Consider the following 13723-nt stretch of genomic DNA (forward strand, 5'->3'; position numbering starts at 1 on the left):
TACCATCTGAGCCATCAGGGAAGACCCATTTAAACATCTACTGAGGGTCAACAGACAATACTTAAGGAAAACAAGTTCTGAAGAATCCAAGAAAGCCCTGGAGGGAGTCCTCTGGTTCCCTGCAATAAACCTGAAACCTATTCAGGCTTTAATTTTCTCATCTTAAAAGCAGAGAGAAATAATTTCTACTTCACTGGGTTGTTATAAAAAATAAATGAAGCCATATGGTATTTGGAAGCTAATCAATAAATTTATTTCCCTTTTCTGCCCCCTCCCCAACCATCACTGTAATAACTGGCCAAGCCATGGATCAGAGTATGCTTATAAAAATCAATCTGAGGACTGCAGATACTATTTTAGAGAGGTCTAAAATGTCTAGGAGTAGGATCTAATCCTAGATCCTAAAATAACTCTAGGATTATCTCTAAGAGCTGCAGAAATAAGTTCCTATTGTTTAAAAATGGTTTTACTTTGCAATTCTATCGAAAAGTATCCTAAAGACATAAAATACTGGTTGAATCTAACAGTAGGCTTAGTTTGCTTAGAAATAGCCATTATCAATAGTCTACATTTTCAATATACAGTTTCAATATTTTTGTTGATAAAATTCTTCCTTAAATTGAGAATATTAGAACCTCATATATTTTACATACTATAACTCTGTTACGTTACTATCACATTGTTTTTATAATCCATGTCATTGAACTGTATTATTGAAACTGAAAAACTATATGTGCTGTTTAAAAAAAATCTCTTTGGATGATGTCCAGAATGATATAATGAATCAGGAGTTAACAGAAGTCCACCTAAAAATGAATCTCCTTCTGAACATTTCAATATTTTATGATCAACACTATCCTAGAGAAGTTTTTTTTTACTCATATAGCTTATTATCCTTTTGATCGGAGAGATTGCCTTAAGCCATTCAACCTAATATTCTGAGAAAATGTGGTTTACTTGTTTTAGGGACCAGAACTTAAAAGTAACAGGCAATGATACTAGGAATTCACAGGTATTATCAGTCATGCACTGGGGAAAAATTGACAGAAAAAATCATCAATGCATTGATGATACACTACCATTTTATTCAAGACCATACAAATTCTTAATACAAACTATACACTTGTAATTTTAATATTTAGTTTGCTATGTACATCCTTCCATGCTACAAGAATACACTACTAGAGAATCCAAATGTCAGCTTACTAAGATCAAAGAAATGCTGCCAGAAGGCTTCCATCCACTTCTGAAGATCTTCTCTATTGTCAGCTGAAAATATATGAGTTACAGCCTGTCCAGCAACAGGGTTGATGACAGAGAAATTATGAATTCTTTTCGTTTTATCCTTATCCACTGCCCGAATTCTGGTTTCCTAAAAATTAAGACAAAATTGGTGTTTAACAAGAGACTATTTCTGTTATGATCAAATAAATGTTTTATTGCCTAGCTACCATGTTTATACCAGATGCAATTACAATCTTATTGCTGATCAGTTGAAATTTAAAATATATAATTTTGAGAATTTTCACTATTCAAGTTCAAATCAAGAAAGTTTTTAAAAAATACATTAAAAATACTGAGTAATATCTCAAAGTATACTACATGTAGCACCAATGTTAAATTACATGAGATTAAAACATAACCTCTGTAGATTTCTCAGTTTAAGTAGGAGTTTGCTGTCTTTTATAGACATCTTAAAATTTGTAATAAAACAAGTAAGCATGTTATAACTGTAATGAGTTAACTGTATTTCCAACAGTAATAATAAGTAAAGTATGTTTCTTATTCTAATATTCACTCATAGAATACAGTGTTATCAGTTAAAGCAGTAAAATCATAACATTTACATAACTAGTAAAGTTTGGCTTTCATCATTAACATTTATTTCATATGTAACATTCATTTACCAAGCTCATAGCTAAAGATCCATAAAGTAATATAAATTTGAAAACGGTAAAAAATTATTTTTTAAAATGATGAAAGCACCACTTTATAACAAAGGCAACAGCTTCACACATGCTGATAGTCTAAACCTTTTCTTTAAATTTTTTTTAGTATTTATTTTTGGCTGTGTTGGGTCTTTGTACTGGACATGGTTTTTCTCTAGCTGCAGCAAGCAGGGCGGGGGTGGGGGGGCTGTTAACTCTTCATTGTGGTGCTTGGGCTTCTCACTGAGGTGGCTTCTCACATTGGGGAGCACAGGTTCTAGGCAAACAGCCTTCAGGAGAGGCAGCTCTAGAGCTTTAGAGCACGGGCTCGGTTGTTCCATGGCATATGGATTCTTCCCAGATCAGGGATGGAATCCATGCTTCCTGCCTTGGCAGGCAGATTCTTATTCACTGTGCCACCAGGGAAGTCCCAATCTAGGAAAAAGGAAAGTCCCCTTTTTCTGAGTGGTAGTAAGTATGACACTGTGTGATCCGTCTTGTGTTTATGGGCAGAAGAGACTACTCCCAAGTCACATATATGCATTGCTCTGTCACGTGATAAGCTAGCACCTACAAGCAGTTTCCAAGGAACCATGGAAAAGAAGTCTGAAATAGACCTATTAAGCAAAGAGAGTGATCTGGCTGCCTGGATAATGACTGACACTTACATTTTTCTAGCGCAATGCTGTTCACTAGAAATATGTTGTGTGCTCCATAAGTAACTTAAGATTTCCCAGTAACCAAATTTAAAAAAGGTAAAATGAAACTAGTGAAAATAATTATGTAATAATTAATATATTATTTTAAAATAATATATTTTTGCAACCCAGATATTGAAAATATTTTAACCTGTAATTGACTAAAAATGTTGAGATATTTTACATTGTTTTATTCGCACTAAAGTCTCAAAAAATTCCAGTCTGTATTTTATAGTTACAATATATCTCAACTTGGACTGGCCACATTTTCAGTGCCTAACAGCCACAAATGGCTAGTGGCAACTGTACTGAGTAGAGCCGTTCTAGAGCTGGATGGCTAAGCCTACTGTAATGAATGCAGAATACTTGGCTGGCAGTTACAAAGGCTGATTCAGAGTGGGAAGAAATTATTCACTTTACACTGAATATAGAATGAAGAGAATCTGTGTGTAGAGTCACACACCAAAACCAATATATACATTTAATGATGTCCTATGTGGACATTTTAGAAGTAGCAAAGAGTTTGAAAGAAAAGCTATCCATTCCCTGACAAACAGGTAAATATGAGCAGGCAAACACCATACAGATGACATAAATTCTTTTCTGAAGGAACTCCTATTTAAAAATCACGAGAAAAAATGTATGCCATATAAAGTAGTTCAGTTCAGTGGCTCAGTCATGTCTGGCTCTTTGCAACCCTATGGATTGCAGCATACCAGGCTTCCCTGTTTATCACCAACTCCCAGAGCTTACTCAAACTCATCCCCATCTAGTCAATGATGCCATCCAACCAATCATCCTCCATTGTCCCCTTCTCTTCCTGCCTTCAATCTTTCCCAGCATCAGGGTTTTTTCCAATGAGTCACTTATTCGCATCAGGTGGCCCAAGTATTGCAGTTTCAGCTTCAGCATCAGTCCTTCCAATGAATATTCAGGATTGATTTCCTCTAGGATTGACTGACGGGATCTCCTTGCAGCCCAGGGGACTCTCAAGAGTCTTTTCCAACACCACAGTTCAAAAGCATCAATTCCTTGGTGCTCAGCTTTCCTTACAGTCCAACTCTCATATTCATACATGACTACTGGAAAAACCATAGCTTTGACTAAACGGACATTTGTTGACAAAGTAATGTCTCTGCTTTTTAATATGCTGTCTAGTTTGGTCAGAGCTTTTCTTCCAAGAAGCAAGCATCTTTTAATTTGATGGCTGTAGTCACCATCTGCAGTGATTTTGGAGTCCAAGAAAATAAAGTCTCTCACTGTTTCCATTGTTTCCCCATCTATTTGCCATGAAGTGATGGGACCAGATGTCATGATCCTAGTTTTCTGAATGTCGAGTTTAAAGCCAACTTTTTCACTCTCCTCATTCACTTTCAACAAGAGGCTCTTTAGTTCTTCTTTGCTTTCAGCCATAAGGGTGGCACTATCTGCACATCTGAGGTTATTGATATTTCTCCCAGCAATCTTGATTCCAGCTTGTGCTTCATCCAGCCCAGCATTTCGCATGATGTACTCTGCATATAAGTTAAATAAGCATGGTGACAATATACAACCTTGATCTACTCCTTTCCCAATTTGGGACCAGTCTGTTGCTCCATGTCCAGTTCTAACTGCTGCTTCTTTTTTTTTTTTTTTTTTCTAACTGCTGCTTCTTGACCTGCATACAGATTTCTCAAGAGGCGGGTCCGGTGGTCCGATATTCCCATCTCTTGAAGAATTTTTCACAGTTTGTTATGATCCACACAGTCAAAGGCTTTGGTGTAGTCAATAAAGCACATGTTTTTCTGGAACTCCCTCGCTTTTTTGATGATCCAACAGATGTTGGCAATTTGATCTCTGGTTCCTCTTCCTTTTCTAAATCCAGCCTGGACATCTGGAAGTTCATGGTTCATGTACTGTTGAAGCCTGGCTTGGAGAATTTTGATCATTACTTTGCTAGTGTGTGAGATGAGTGCAATTGCGCAGTAGTTTGAACATTTTTGGCATTGCCTTTCTTTGAGATTGGAATGAAAACTGAACTGGTAAATGGTGAGTAGAAGGACGTGTGCTCATCTTCTCCTGTGAGAACTCCAAACCTACAACCCCTTGCTGAACAACTGTCGACTGGAGAATGTTGGACTCCATCAAAAAAGATAACCCATGTCCAAGGGCAAAGGAGAAGCCCCAGAAAGACGACAGGAGGGGTGAAATCGTGTTTAGAATCAAACCCCTTATCCACCAGAGATGCTCAGAGGGCTCAAACAAACTTTGTGAGCAGCAGGACACACAGACCCCACAGAGACTGAGCCAGACTGTGTTTTGAGTGTCTCCTGCAAAGTGCCTGCCACAGGGGTAGGGGCTCTGGGTACAGCAGACCTGTGTTGGCATAAGCCCTCTTGGAGAAGGTCACCATTAACCCCACCACAGAGCTGCCAGAACTTAACACAGGACTGGGGAAACAGACTCTTGGAGGGCAGAAACAGAACCTTGTACACATCAGGACCAAGAGAAAGGAGCAGTGACCCCACAAGAGACTGACCCAGACTTGCCTGTGAGTGTCCAGGAGTCTCAGGCGGAGGCGTGGGTCAAAATGGCCTGCTGCAGGGTCGGGGGCACTGAGTGCAGCAGTGAGTGCATGGGACGTTTTGAATAGTGGGTCACCATTACCTTCATTACCTCCACCATAGTTCGGCCTCAGGTCAAACAACTGGGAGGGAACACAGCCCTGCCCAACAACAGAGAATTGGATTAAAGATTTACTGAGCATGGCCCCACCCATCAGAACAAGACTTTCTCCCTCAGTCAGTCTCTCCCATCAGGAAGCTTCCATAAGCCTCTTATCCTTATCCATCAGAGGGCAGTTCAATTCAGTTCAGTTGCTCAGTCATGTCCGACTCTTTGCGACCCCATGGACTGCATCACACCAGGCCTCCCTGTTCATCACCAACTCCCAGAGTTTACTCAAACTCACATCCACTGAGTCAGTGATGCCATCCAACCATCTCATCCTCTGTCGTCCCCTTCTTCTCCCGCCTTCACTCTTTCCCAGCATCAGGGTCTTTTCAAACGAGTCAGCTCTTCGCATCAGGTGGCCAAAGTATTGCAGTTTCAACTTCAGCTCAGTCCTTCCAATGAACACCCAGGACTGATCTCCTTTAGGATGGACTGGTTGGATCTCCTTGCAGTCCAAGGGACTCTCAAGAGTCTTCTCCATCACCGCAGTTCAAAAGCATCAATTCTTCTGCAATTTATAGCCCAACTCTCACATCCATACGTGACCACTGGAAAAACCATAGCCTTGACTAGACAGACCTTTGTTGGCAAAATAATGTCTCTGCTTTTTAATATGCTGTCTAGGTTGGTCATAACTTTTCTCCCAAGGAGTAAGTGTCTTTTAATTTCATGGCTGCAGTTACCATCTGCAGTGTTTTTGGAGCCCCCTAAAACAGTGTCTGCCATTGTTTCCACTGTTTCTCCATCTATTTGCCATGAAGTGATGGGATCAGAGGGCAGACAGAATGAAAACCACAATCACAGAAAACTAATCAAACTGATCACATGGACCACAGCCTTGTCTAACTCGATGAAACTATGAGCCATGCCCTGTAGGGCCACCCAAAATGGATGGGTCATGGTGGAGAGTTCTGATAAAACATGGTCCACTGGAGAAGGGAATGGCAAACCATTTCAGTATTCTTGCCTTGAGAACCCCATGAAGTAGTTAAAAAGCTCTGAAATTTTCAAGTATAGTAAAACATAAGGATTGGTAACTTAGAGACAGTCTATCCTGTCATTTTTTTAAAAAGTAGGAATGTGAGTATCTTCAGAGGATTGTTAATATTTATCGCCAGTATTGTAATTTTATCATAATAGGATCTTTTTACACTCTTATGCCTTGGAATAAACTTCATGAGTTAACTTCATTAAGTAATTACTAATACAGTATTCAATAATGCTGCCCTAAATGGCATCTTTGGAGCCTTCAAATACATGTAATCAACCTTTTCAAATATAAACCTTATTATCATTAGCAGAGAATGACTTAACTCTCAAAATAATCTTTGATATATTCCTTTCAAACTAAATAAAAGCTGATGCAGATATGGAGGGCTAGGGTGACAACCCTCTGTTGCTGTTAATATTTAAAAACAAACCTGAATGATAAAATGCAAACTATTCTTATTTCATATTGTTGCTGAAACTGTGATTCCCTCCATTCAAATCGATTTTAATACAAATTCTGACTATCTTTTGTATTAGGTTGGTACAGAAGTAATTGTGGTTTTGAACCATGAACTGAAAATCATTATAACTAGGCTTAAACACATCTTTATTCATCAAAATAGGAACCATTACAATAATACATTTTTGCCAATGAGAAATAAGTTTGTTTATTTCTACAGAGTAAAAATTCATGCTCTACGATTCAATGAACTCTTGGAAAGAATTTTCTGCCTCCTACTGGTTGTGGAAGTGTTTTCCCTGCAAAAAGTTATCAAGATACTTGAAGAAGTGGTAATCTGCTGCCAAGCAGTCAGGTGAATATGGCAGATGAGACAAAACTTCATAGCCCAATTCATTCAACTTAAAGCACTGGTTGTGTGACGTGAGGTCAGGCATTGTCATGGAGAAGAAGTGGGACCTTTCTGTTGACCAGCGCCAGCTGCAGGCATTGCAATTTTTGGTCCATCTCATTGATTTGCTGAGCATACTTCTCAGATGTAATGGTTTCACTGGGATTCAGAAAGCCGTACTGGATCAAACTGGCAGCAGACCACCAGTGACCGTGATCCTTTCTGGGGTCCAAGTTTGGCTTTGGAAAGTGCTTTGGAGCCTCTTCTCGGTCCAATCACTGAGTCGGCTGTTGCCGGTTTTCACATAAAATCCACTTTTTGTCACATGTCATAATCCAGTGAGAAATGGGTTCATTGTTGCTGCACAGAATAAGAGAAGCTGAAACTTTAAAATGACGGGGTTTTTTTTTTTTTTTTTGATTCGCGGTTAGCTCATGAGGCACCACCCACTTATCAAGCCTTTTCACCTTTCCAATCTGCTTTAAATGCCAAATGACCATAGAATGGCTGATACTGAGTTCTTCAGCAACATCTCATGTGGGTTGAAGAGGATCAGCTTCGATGATCCTCTCAACTGGTGGTTGTCACTTCAGATGGCCAGCCACTGTGTTCCTCATCTTCAAAGCTCTCGTCTCCTTTGCAAAACTTCTTGACCTACCCCTACACTGTATGTTTGTTAGCAGTTCCTGGGCCAAATGCATTTTGTTGAAGTTGCGAGTTGTCTGTGCTGCTTTCTGATCCACTTTGAACACTCGACCATAAAAAAAAAAAAATCACTAGAATTTGCTTTTTGTTTAACACCATATCTATAATCTAAAATAAACATAAAATAAACAACAAGTAATGTCATTGGTAAAAAGATATAAAGCAAGAAGTGCACATTAAAATGATGTATAACCTAACCACATTTATTTAAGAATGTATTCTGATATCAAACGACAAAGTTCAACAGTGCAAAACCGCAATTAAATTTGCACCAACCTAATATACAGACGGTAAAATGGATTTAATTTTTAAATGAGATTTTTATAGATGAATAGGCAGAATTTTTAATAATACCAATATAGCATTTCTAACAAAAATAGCTATGTAGAAAATCTGACAACTTAATCATTTATATCCTTCTACAAGAAAACAGTACAACATAGAAATACTGAGCACTCCATTAACTCTGATAGCCATAAGTACCATTAAATCTTTATAACACGAGAGGATTTTTAAAGGTACAAATGAAACAGAAAATACCATCTGAATTAATTTCAATGTGTTATCATCCAAAATAATTTAACTAATGAGAAACTTTTTTCAACCAAGAAAGTACATATCAAAGAAAAAGTGATTTAAAAGTTTCTGATAATGTCAGAAAGTTCATGTAGTCAGTTTTTCACTGTGGAAAAAGTATCAGTAATAGTGCTCAGGACTTCACTTACCAACATGGAAGGAATTAGAAAATACATGGTGCATTTTAGGATTGTTATCACTATGGGCTCACACAATATATACATGCAGTGAGTATCTCCTCTCAGCAGGGTATGAAGGCGAGCAACGTGGATATTCTTTCCCCCATTATTTATAGTAACTAAAATATTGCCTCGTACTCACTAACTGATTGAAAAATATTTGATGAATAAATGAATAACAAAAGAATCATTCAGATAGCAATTAAAAGTTTGATACTGAAAGACTAAGATCCTAGAGATAATCCATAGTCTTTATAGATGAGGAAACATGTTCTGAGATAAGTGTTCTCTCCAAGATCAGTTTCTTGTTTTGCTTTTGCTAATTCCAAAACTTTTAGCTGATTTGAGAGGCTTTAAAATAACAAAAATACAATCCAAGAAGTCAATTTTGTAACAAAATACAATTAACTCTTAAGTCAAAGGAAAGTTTTTTATTATTTTGAGTTAAAACTGTACTTTAACTTCTCCATTTCTGTGGTTAACAGAAAAATACCATATCAGAAATAGATTTACAACTTGTTTATCTTATTTTTGAGTATGTGACTTTTCAAATGTCTACTATATACTTAGATTATGATTTTTAAATACTCTTTCCTACTAAATAGAATCAGAGTTCTTTAGAGAAATGGTTCATTTCCAGCCTGGCTCAAGAAATAGGATAAGCCTAAAACATCTTTCCTAGCAGAAATCAAAGATTACTAAGGTTGTATCAAAAAAGACTCAAGAGTAAACTTGAAGACACTTCCAGTAGCCAATTAGAGGGCAACTGAACATCAAGAAGAATCACTACAGAAATGGTTTGATGCATGGAAAGTCTTTAAATCCACAAATTCGTATGATATTTAAAAACTAACTCATTGATCATCTCTGAAGGATGCTGGGGAACCACCTCATAGTTTTGGTAACTAGTGTATTAACTGTTGGAGAAGACTCTTTAGAGTCCCTTGGACAGCAAGGAGATCAACCCAGTCAACCCTAAAGGAAATCAACCCTGAATATTCATTGGAAGGACTGATGCTGAAGCTCCAATAGTAGTCACCTGATACAGTCTACTCATTAGAAAAGACCCTGATGCTGGGAAAGATTGAAGGCAGGGGGAGAAGTGGACGATAGAGGATGAAATGGTTGGATGGCATCACCAACTCAAAGGACATGAGTTTGAGCAAGCTCTGGGATATGGTGAAGGATAGGGAAGCCTGGTATCCTGCAGTCCATGGGTATAATGCAGAGTCGGACACGACTCACCAACTGAACAACAACAAAGTATATAAATGTAAAAATACAAGCATTTATCCCGGCTTTCCTTTAAGAATTGTCCTTCAACCTAATAGCTGATAAAGTTGAGATATGCCAGCAAATAAATGAAGAGAGAATGTTAAAAACAGCACCAGTTTGGAATCCCTGATGAAATAAAGAATTTATATAATGTTCATCAATAGACATTAACATGACTGGAAGACCGAGACAGTATTACACATCTCTTGATAAAAATAGTCACATATATTCTTACCAACCAGCCAACTGTTGTTGTTTAGTCACTAAGTCATATCTGATTCTTTGTGACCCCACGGACTGCAGCACACTGGCCTTTGTTTGTCCTTCATTATCTCCCAGAGTTTGCTCAAACTCATATTCATTGAGTTGGTGATGTCATCCAACCACCTCATCCTCTGTTGCCCCCTTCTCCTTTTGCCTTCAACCTTTCCCAGCAACAGGGTCTTTCCCAATGAGTCTACTCTTTACATCAGAAGGCCAAAGTATTGGAGCTTCAGCATCAGTCCTTCTAATGAATACTTAGGGTTGATTTCCTTTAGGATTGAATGGTTTGATCTCCTTGCTGTCCAAGGGACTCTCAAGGGTCTTCTCCAACACCACAGTTCAAAAGCCTCAATTCTTCAGTGCTCAGCTTTCTTTATAGTCCAACTCCCACATCCGTACATGACTACTGGAAAAACCATCGCTTTAACTACACAGACCTTTGTCGTCAAAGTGATGTCTCTGTGTTATAAAAAGCTGTCTAGGTTTGTCATAGCTTTTTTTCTAAGGAGCAAGCATCTTTTAATTTCATGATTACAGTCACTGTCCACAGTGATTCTGAAGCCGAAGAAAATAAAATCTGTCACTCTCCACGTTTTCCCCATCTATTTGCCATGATATGATGGGACTGGATGCCATGATTTCAGTTTTATGAATGCTGAGGTTCAAGCCAGCTTTTTCACTCTTCTCTTTCACTCACCCTCATCAAGAGACTTTTTAAGTCCTCTTCTCTTTCTGTGATTAGGGTGGTATCATCTGCATATCTGAGGTTGTTGATATTTCTCCTGGCAATCTTGATTCCAGTTTGCAATTCATCCAGCCTGGCATTTCACATGATGTACTCTGCACAGAAGTTAAATAAGCAGGGTGACGATATACTTGATGTACTCCTTTCCAAATTTAACCAGTCTGCTGTTCCATGTTCAGTTCTACCTGTTGCTTCTTGACCTGCATAAAGATTTCTCAGGAGGCAGGTAAGATGGTCTGGTATTCCCATCTCTTGAAGAATTTTCCACAGTTTGTTGTGAATAACACAAAGGCTTTAGTGTAGTCAATGAAGCAGAAGTAGATGTTTTTCTGGAACTCTCTTACTTTTTCCATGATCCAATGGATGTTGGCAATTTGATCTCTGGTTCCTCTGCCTTTTCTAAATCCAGTTGTACATCTGCAGGTTCTCGGTTCACATACTGTTGAAGTCTAGGTTGAAGGACTTTGAGTGAGCATTACCTTGCTAGCATGTGAAATGAGCATAATTGCACAGTAGTTTGAACATTCTTTGGCACTGTCCTTCTTTGGGATTGGAATGAAAACTAACCAATGAACAAACCTAGACCTGCTTCAGAAACAGAAAGAAAAAAGACAACTTGAAGATACAATCAGCAAACTCTGGACTATGAAAACTGTGTAAGATAAATGATCAAATTTCTTCAACAAACAAATTGTGTGTAATTCTGTGTGTGTATATGTAAGAGATAAAGCAGGGTGACAGTGGGATGAATGCCAACTGATTAAGAAATTTAGGAGACCTAATCAGTCAACTGCAGTATATGGGCCTTATTTGGATCCTGATTCAAAAAGCTGTTAAAAAAATCACAAGACAGAAATTTGAACACTGTCTGGATTTTTGGTAACATTATCTTTATGTACAACTACAGATTTTCTTAAGTATGGCAATAGTAATATTTACAAGTAAAATGATATGATTGCTAGAATTTGCTTCAAAATAATCCTACGGTGGAGGTAATATTCTTTCTATAGATTGTCTTGAAATTTTTCCAAAAAAAAAAAACAACCATAAAATACAACTACAAAAATGAACTGCCTGCTTTCCTACTTATAATACAGAGATAATATTGCACTCACATCTTCCTCAGAAACATGTTGTAAAGATAAATGAGTTCTTTGAAAGATGTCTGGTCTAAAGTCTCTCAGGCATGAAGACAAAATTGTTGATGGCTAAAAACAAGCCTTAGAACTTATACATACTCTAATGACAAAGAAAGCATACCTTCTACAAACATATGGCAAGGAATGTTTGAAATAAAGCATAACCGTAAGTTAAAATAAGTATTGGGTGTGATTAGTATTAGTGTGATATAATTATTTTCAATTTATGTCAATGAAATCAGATGCAAACTCCTAAGAAAAATGTTGCTTAAAAAATTATTTTTGCTGTATTTCATAAAGCACAATCTAAATAGTTGATAGGGTTCATACATTAAAAGGAATAACATAATCAGAAGAAAATCCCATATGCTTCATTATAATTTTACTTGCTAGGGTCCATGATAAATACAATGGTTAAACGCCATTTTAAGACAATTTAACAAAGGACTATCACACCAACTAGTGTTATTGACTTGTACAGATTTTATTATTCATTAAAATGAAGTCATGCATAGTATTTAAGTCAAGAAAAGACTATTGATCTCAAAGACTCACACTTCTTTTCCATTCCACTCCCCACCCCACTGGCAATGGATAAAACTTTGACTAATAAAATGCTTTCAACAATGTATAGGAGATTCAGTGGCTCCAGTTAAGTACCCTTTATTGAGGATGTCTAGCTCAACAACATTCATAGGGAAGTTTTTTGAAGTTAAACAATCACTTTGAAGTAAATCATCCTTTCAAATTTGGATTGAAAAGAAAAGGGGAATAGCTTTTAGGCTTTTCTTTTCTTAATGTGACTATTTCCACAGATGGCTCCCTCTGAAAATTAATGAACTGACTTAGCCTTACAGGAAATGCCATTTAGAAGGACAAGAATTATAGTCATAGAAAAGATCCTATGATCAAAATAGCAGAGCTACTATTTATATACCTTAGCAACTGTAAAATTTATACTTTCACATAATTTTTAAAGTAGCATTAAGCAAAATTACTATTTTCTAAATCTTGAGAGAAGACAATCAAAAGAAAGGAATTTTACTTTGTATTTAATATTTAACATTATTAAGCATAAAAAGGAAGATCTTAGAGACCCAGTATTGAAAATACTAACAAGTGAAACAAAAATACTATTCTTAAAAGTTTTATGTGGTGCTTATCTGTTCTACCTATGAGAAAATACCAACTTGGCTTCTATCAATGATCCTATTTACTTAAGAACACATTAATAGCACATCTTCCCTTAGAAATTTACAAAGTAAGCAAAATAATTAAAACATCTACCTTATACTTCCCTTGCAGCTCAGAGAGTAGTGTCTGCCTACAATGTGGAAGACCAGGGTTTGATCCCTGGGTCAGGAAGATCCCCTGGAGAAGAAAATGGCAACCCACTCCAGCACTCTTGCCTGGAAAATCCCATGGATGGAGGAGCCTGGTGGGCTACAGCCCATAGTGTCGCTAAGAGTCAGACATGACTGAGCGACTTCACTTACTTACCTTATATTTAAAAACCAGGTAATTTAAAACACTGAGTAGACTGCATAGACTGAAATTTATAAGTTTATCATAATACTGAAGGTGGGATGGGACAATAGAAATGACACTCATATGCTACATCTGGGGGAGGTAATTCTACTCTAATACATGTTGTCAATATC

At 37.3% G+C, this 13723-nt stretch overlaps 1 protein-coding gene across 3 annotated transcripts in view; it reads right to left on the bottom strand.

Moving 5' to 3' along the window:
* RTKN2 (rhotekin 2) overlaps positions 1–13723 on the bottom strand; it is a 107934-nt gene that overhangs the window by 6494 nt on the left and 87717 nt on the right. For all 3 annotated transcript variants that reach the window (XM_043926671.1, XM_043926670.1, XM_043926672.1), the window contains one exon: positions 1207–1372. In XM_043926671.1, coding sequence (XP_043782606.1) covers positions 1207–1372 — 166 coding nt within the window. The remainder of the gene's footprint in view (positions 1–1206; positions 1373–13723) is intronic.

This window comes from Cervus elaphus, chromosome 15 (genome assembly GCF_910594005.1).
Source record: "Cervus elaphus chromosome 15, mCerEla1.1, whole genome shotgun sequence".
Lineage (NCBI taxonomy): Eukaryota > Metazoa > Chordata > Mammalia > Artiodactyla > Cervidae > Cervus > Cervus elaphus.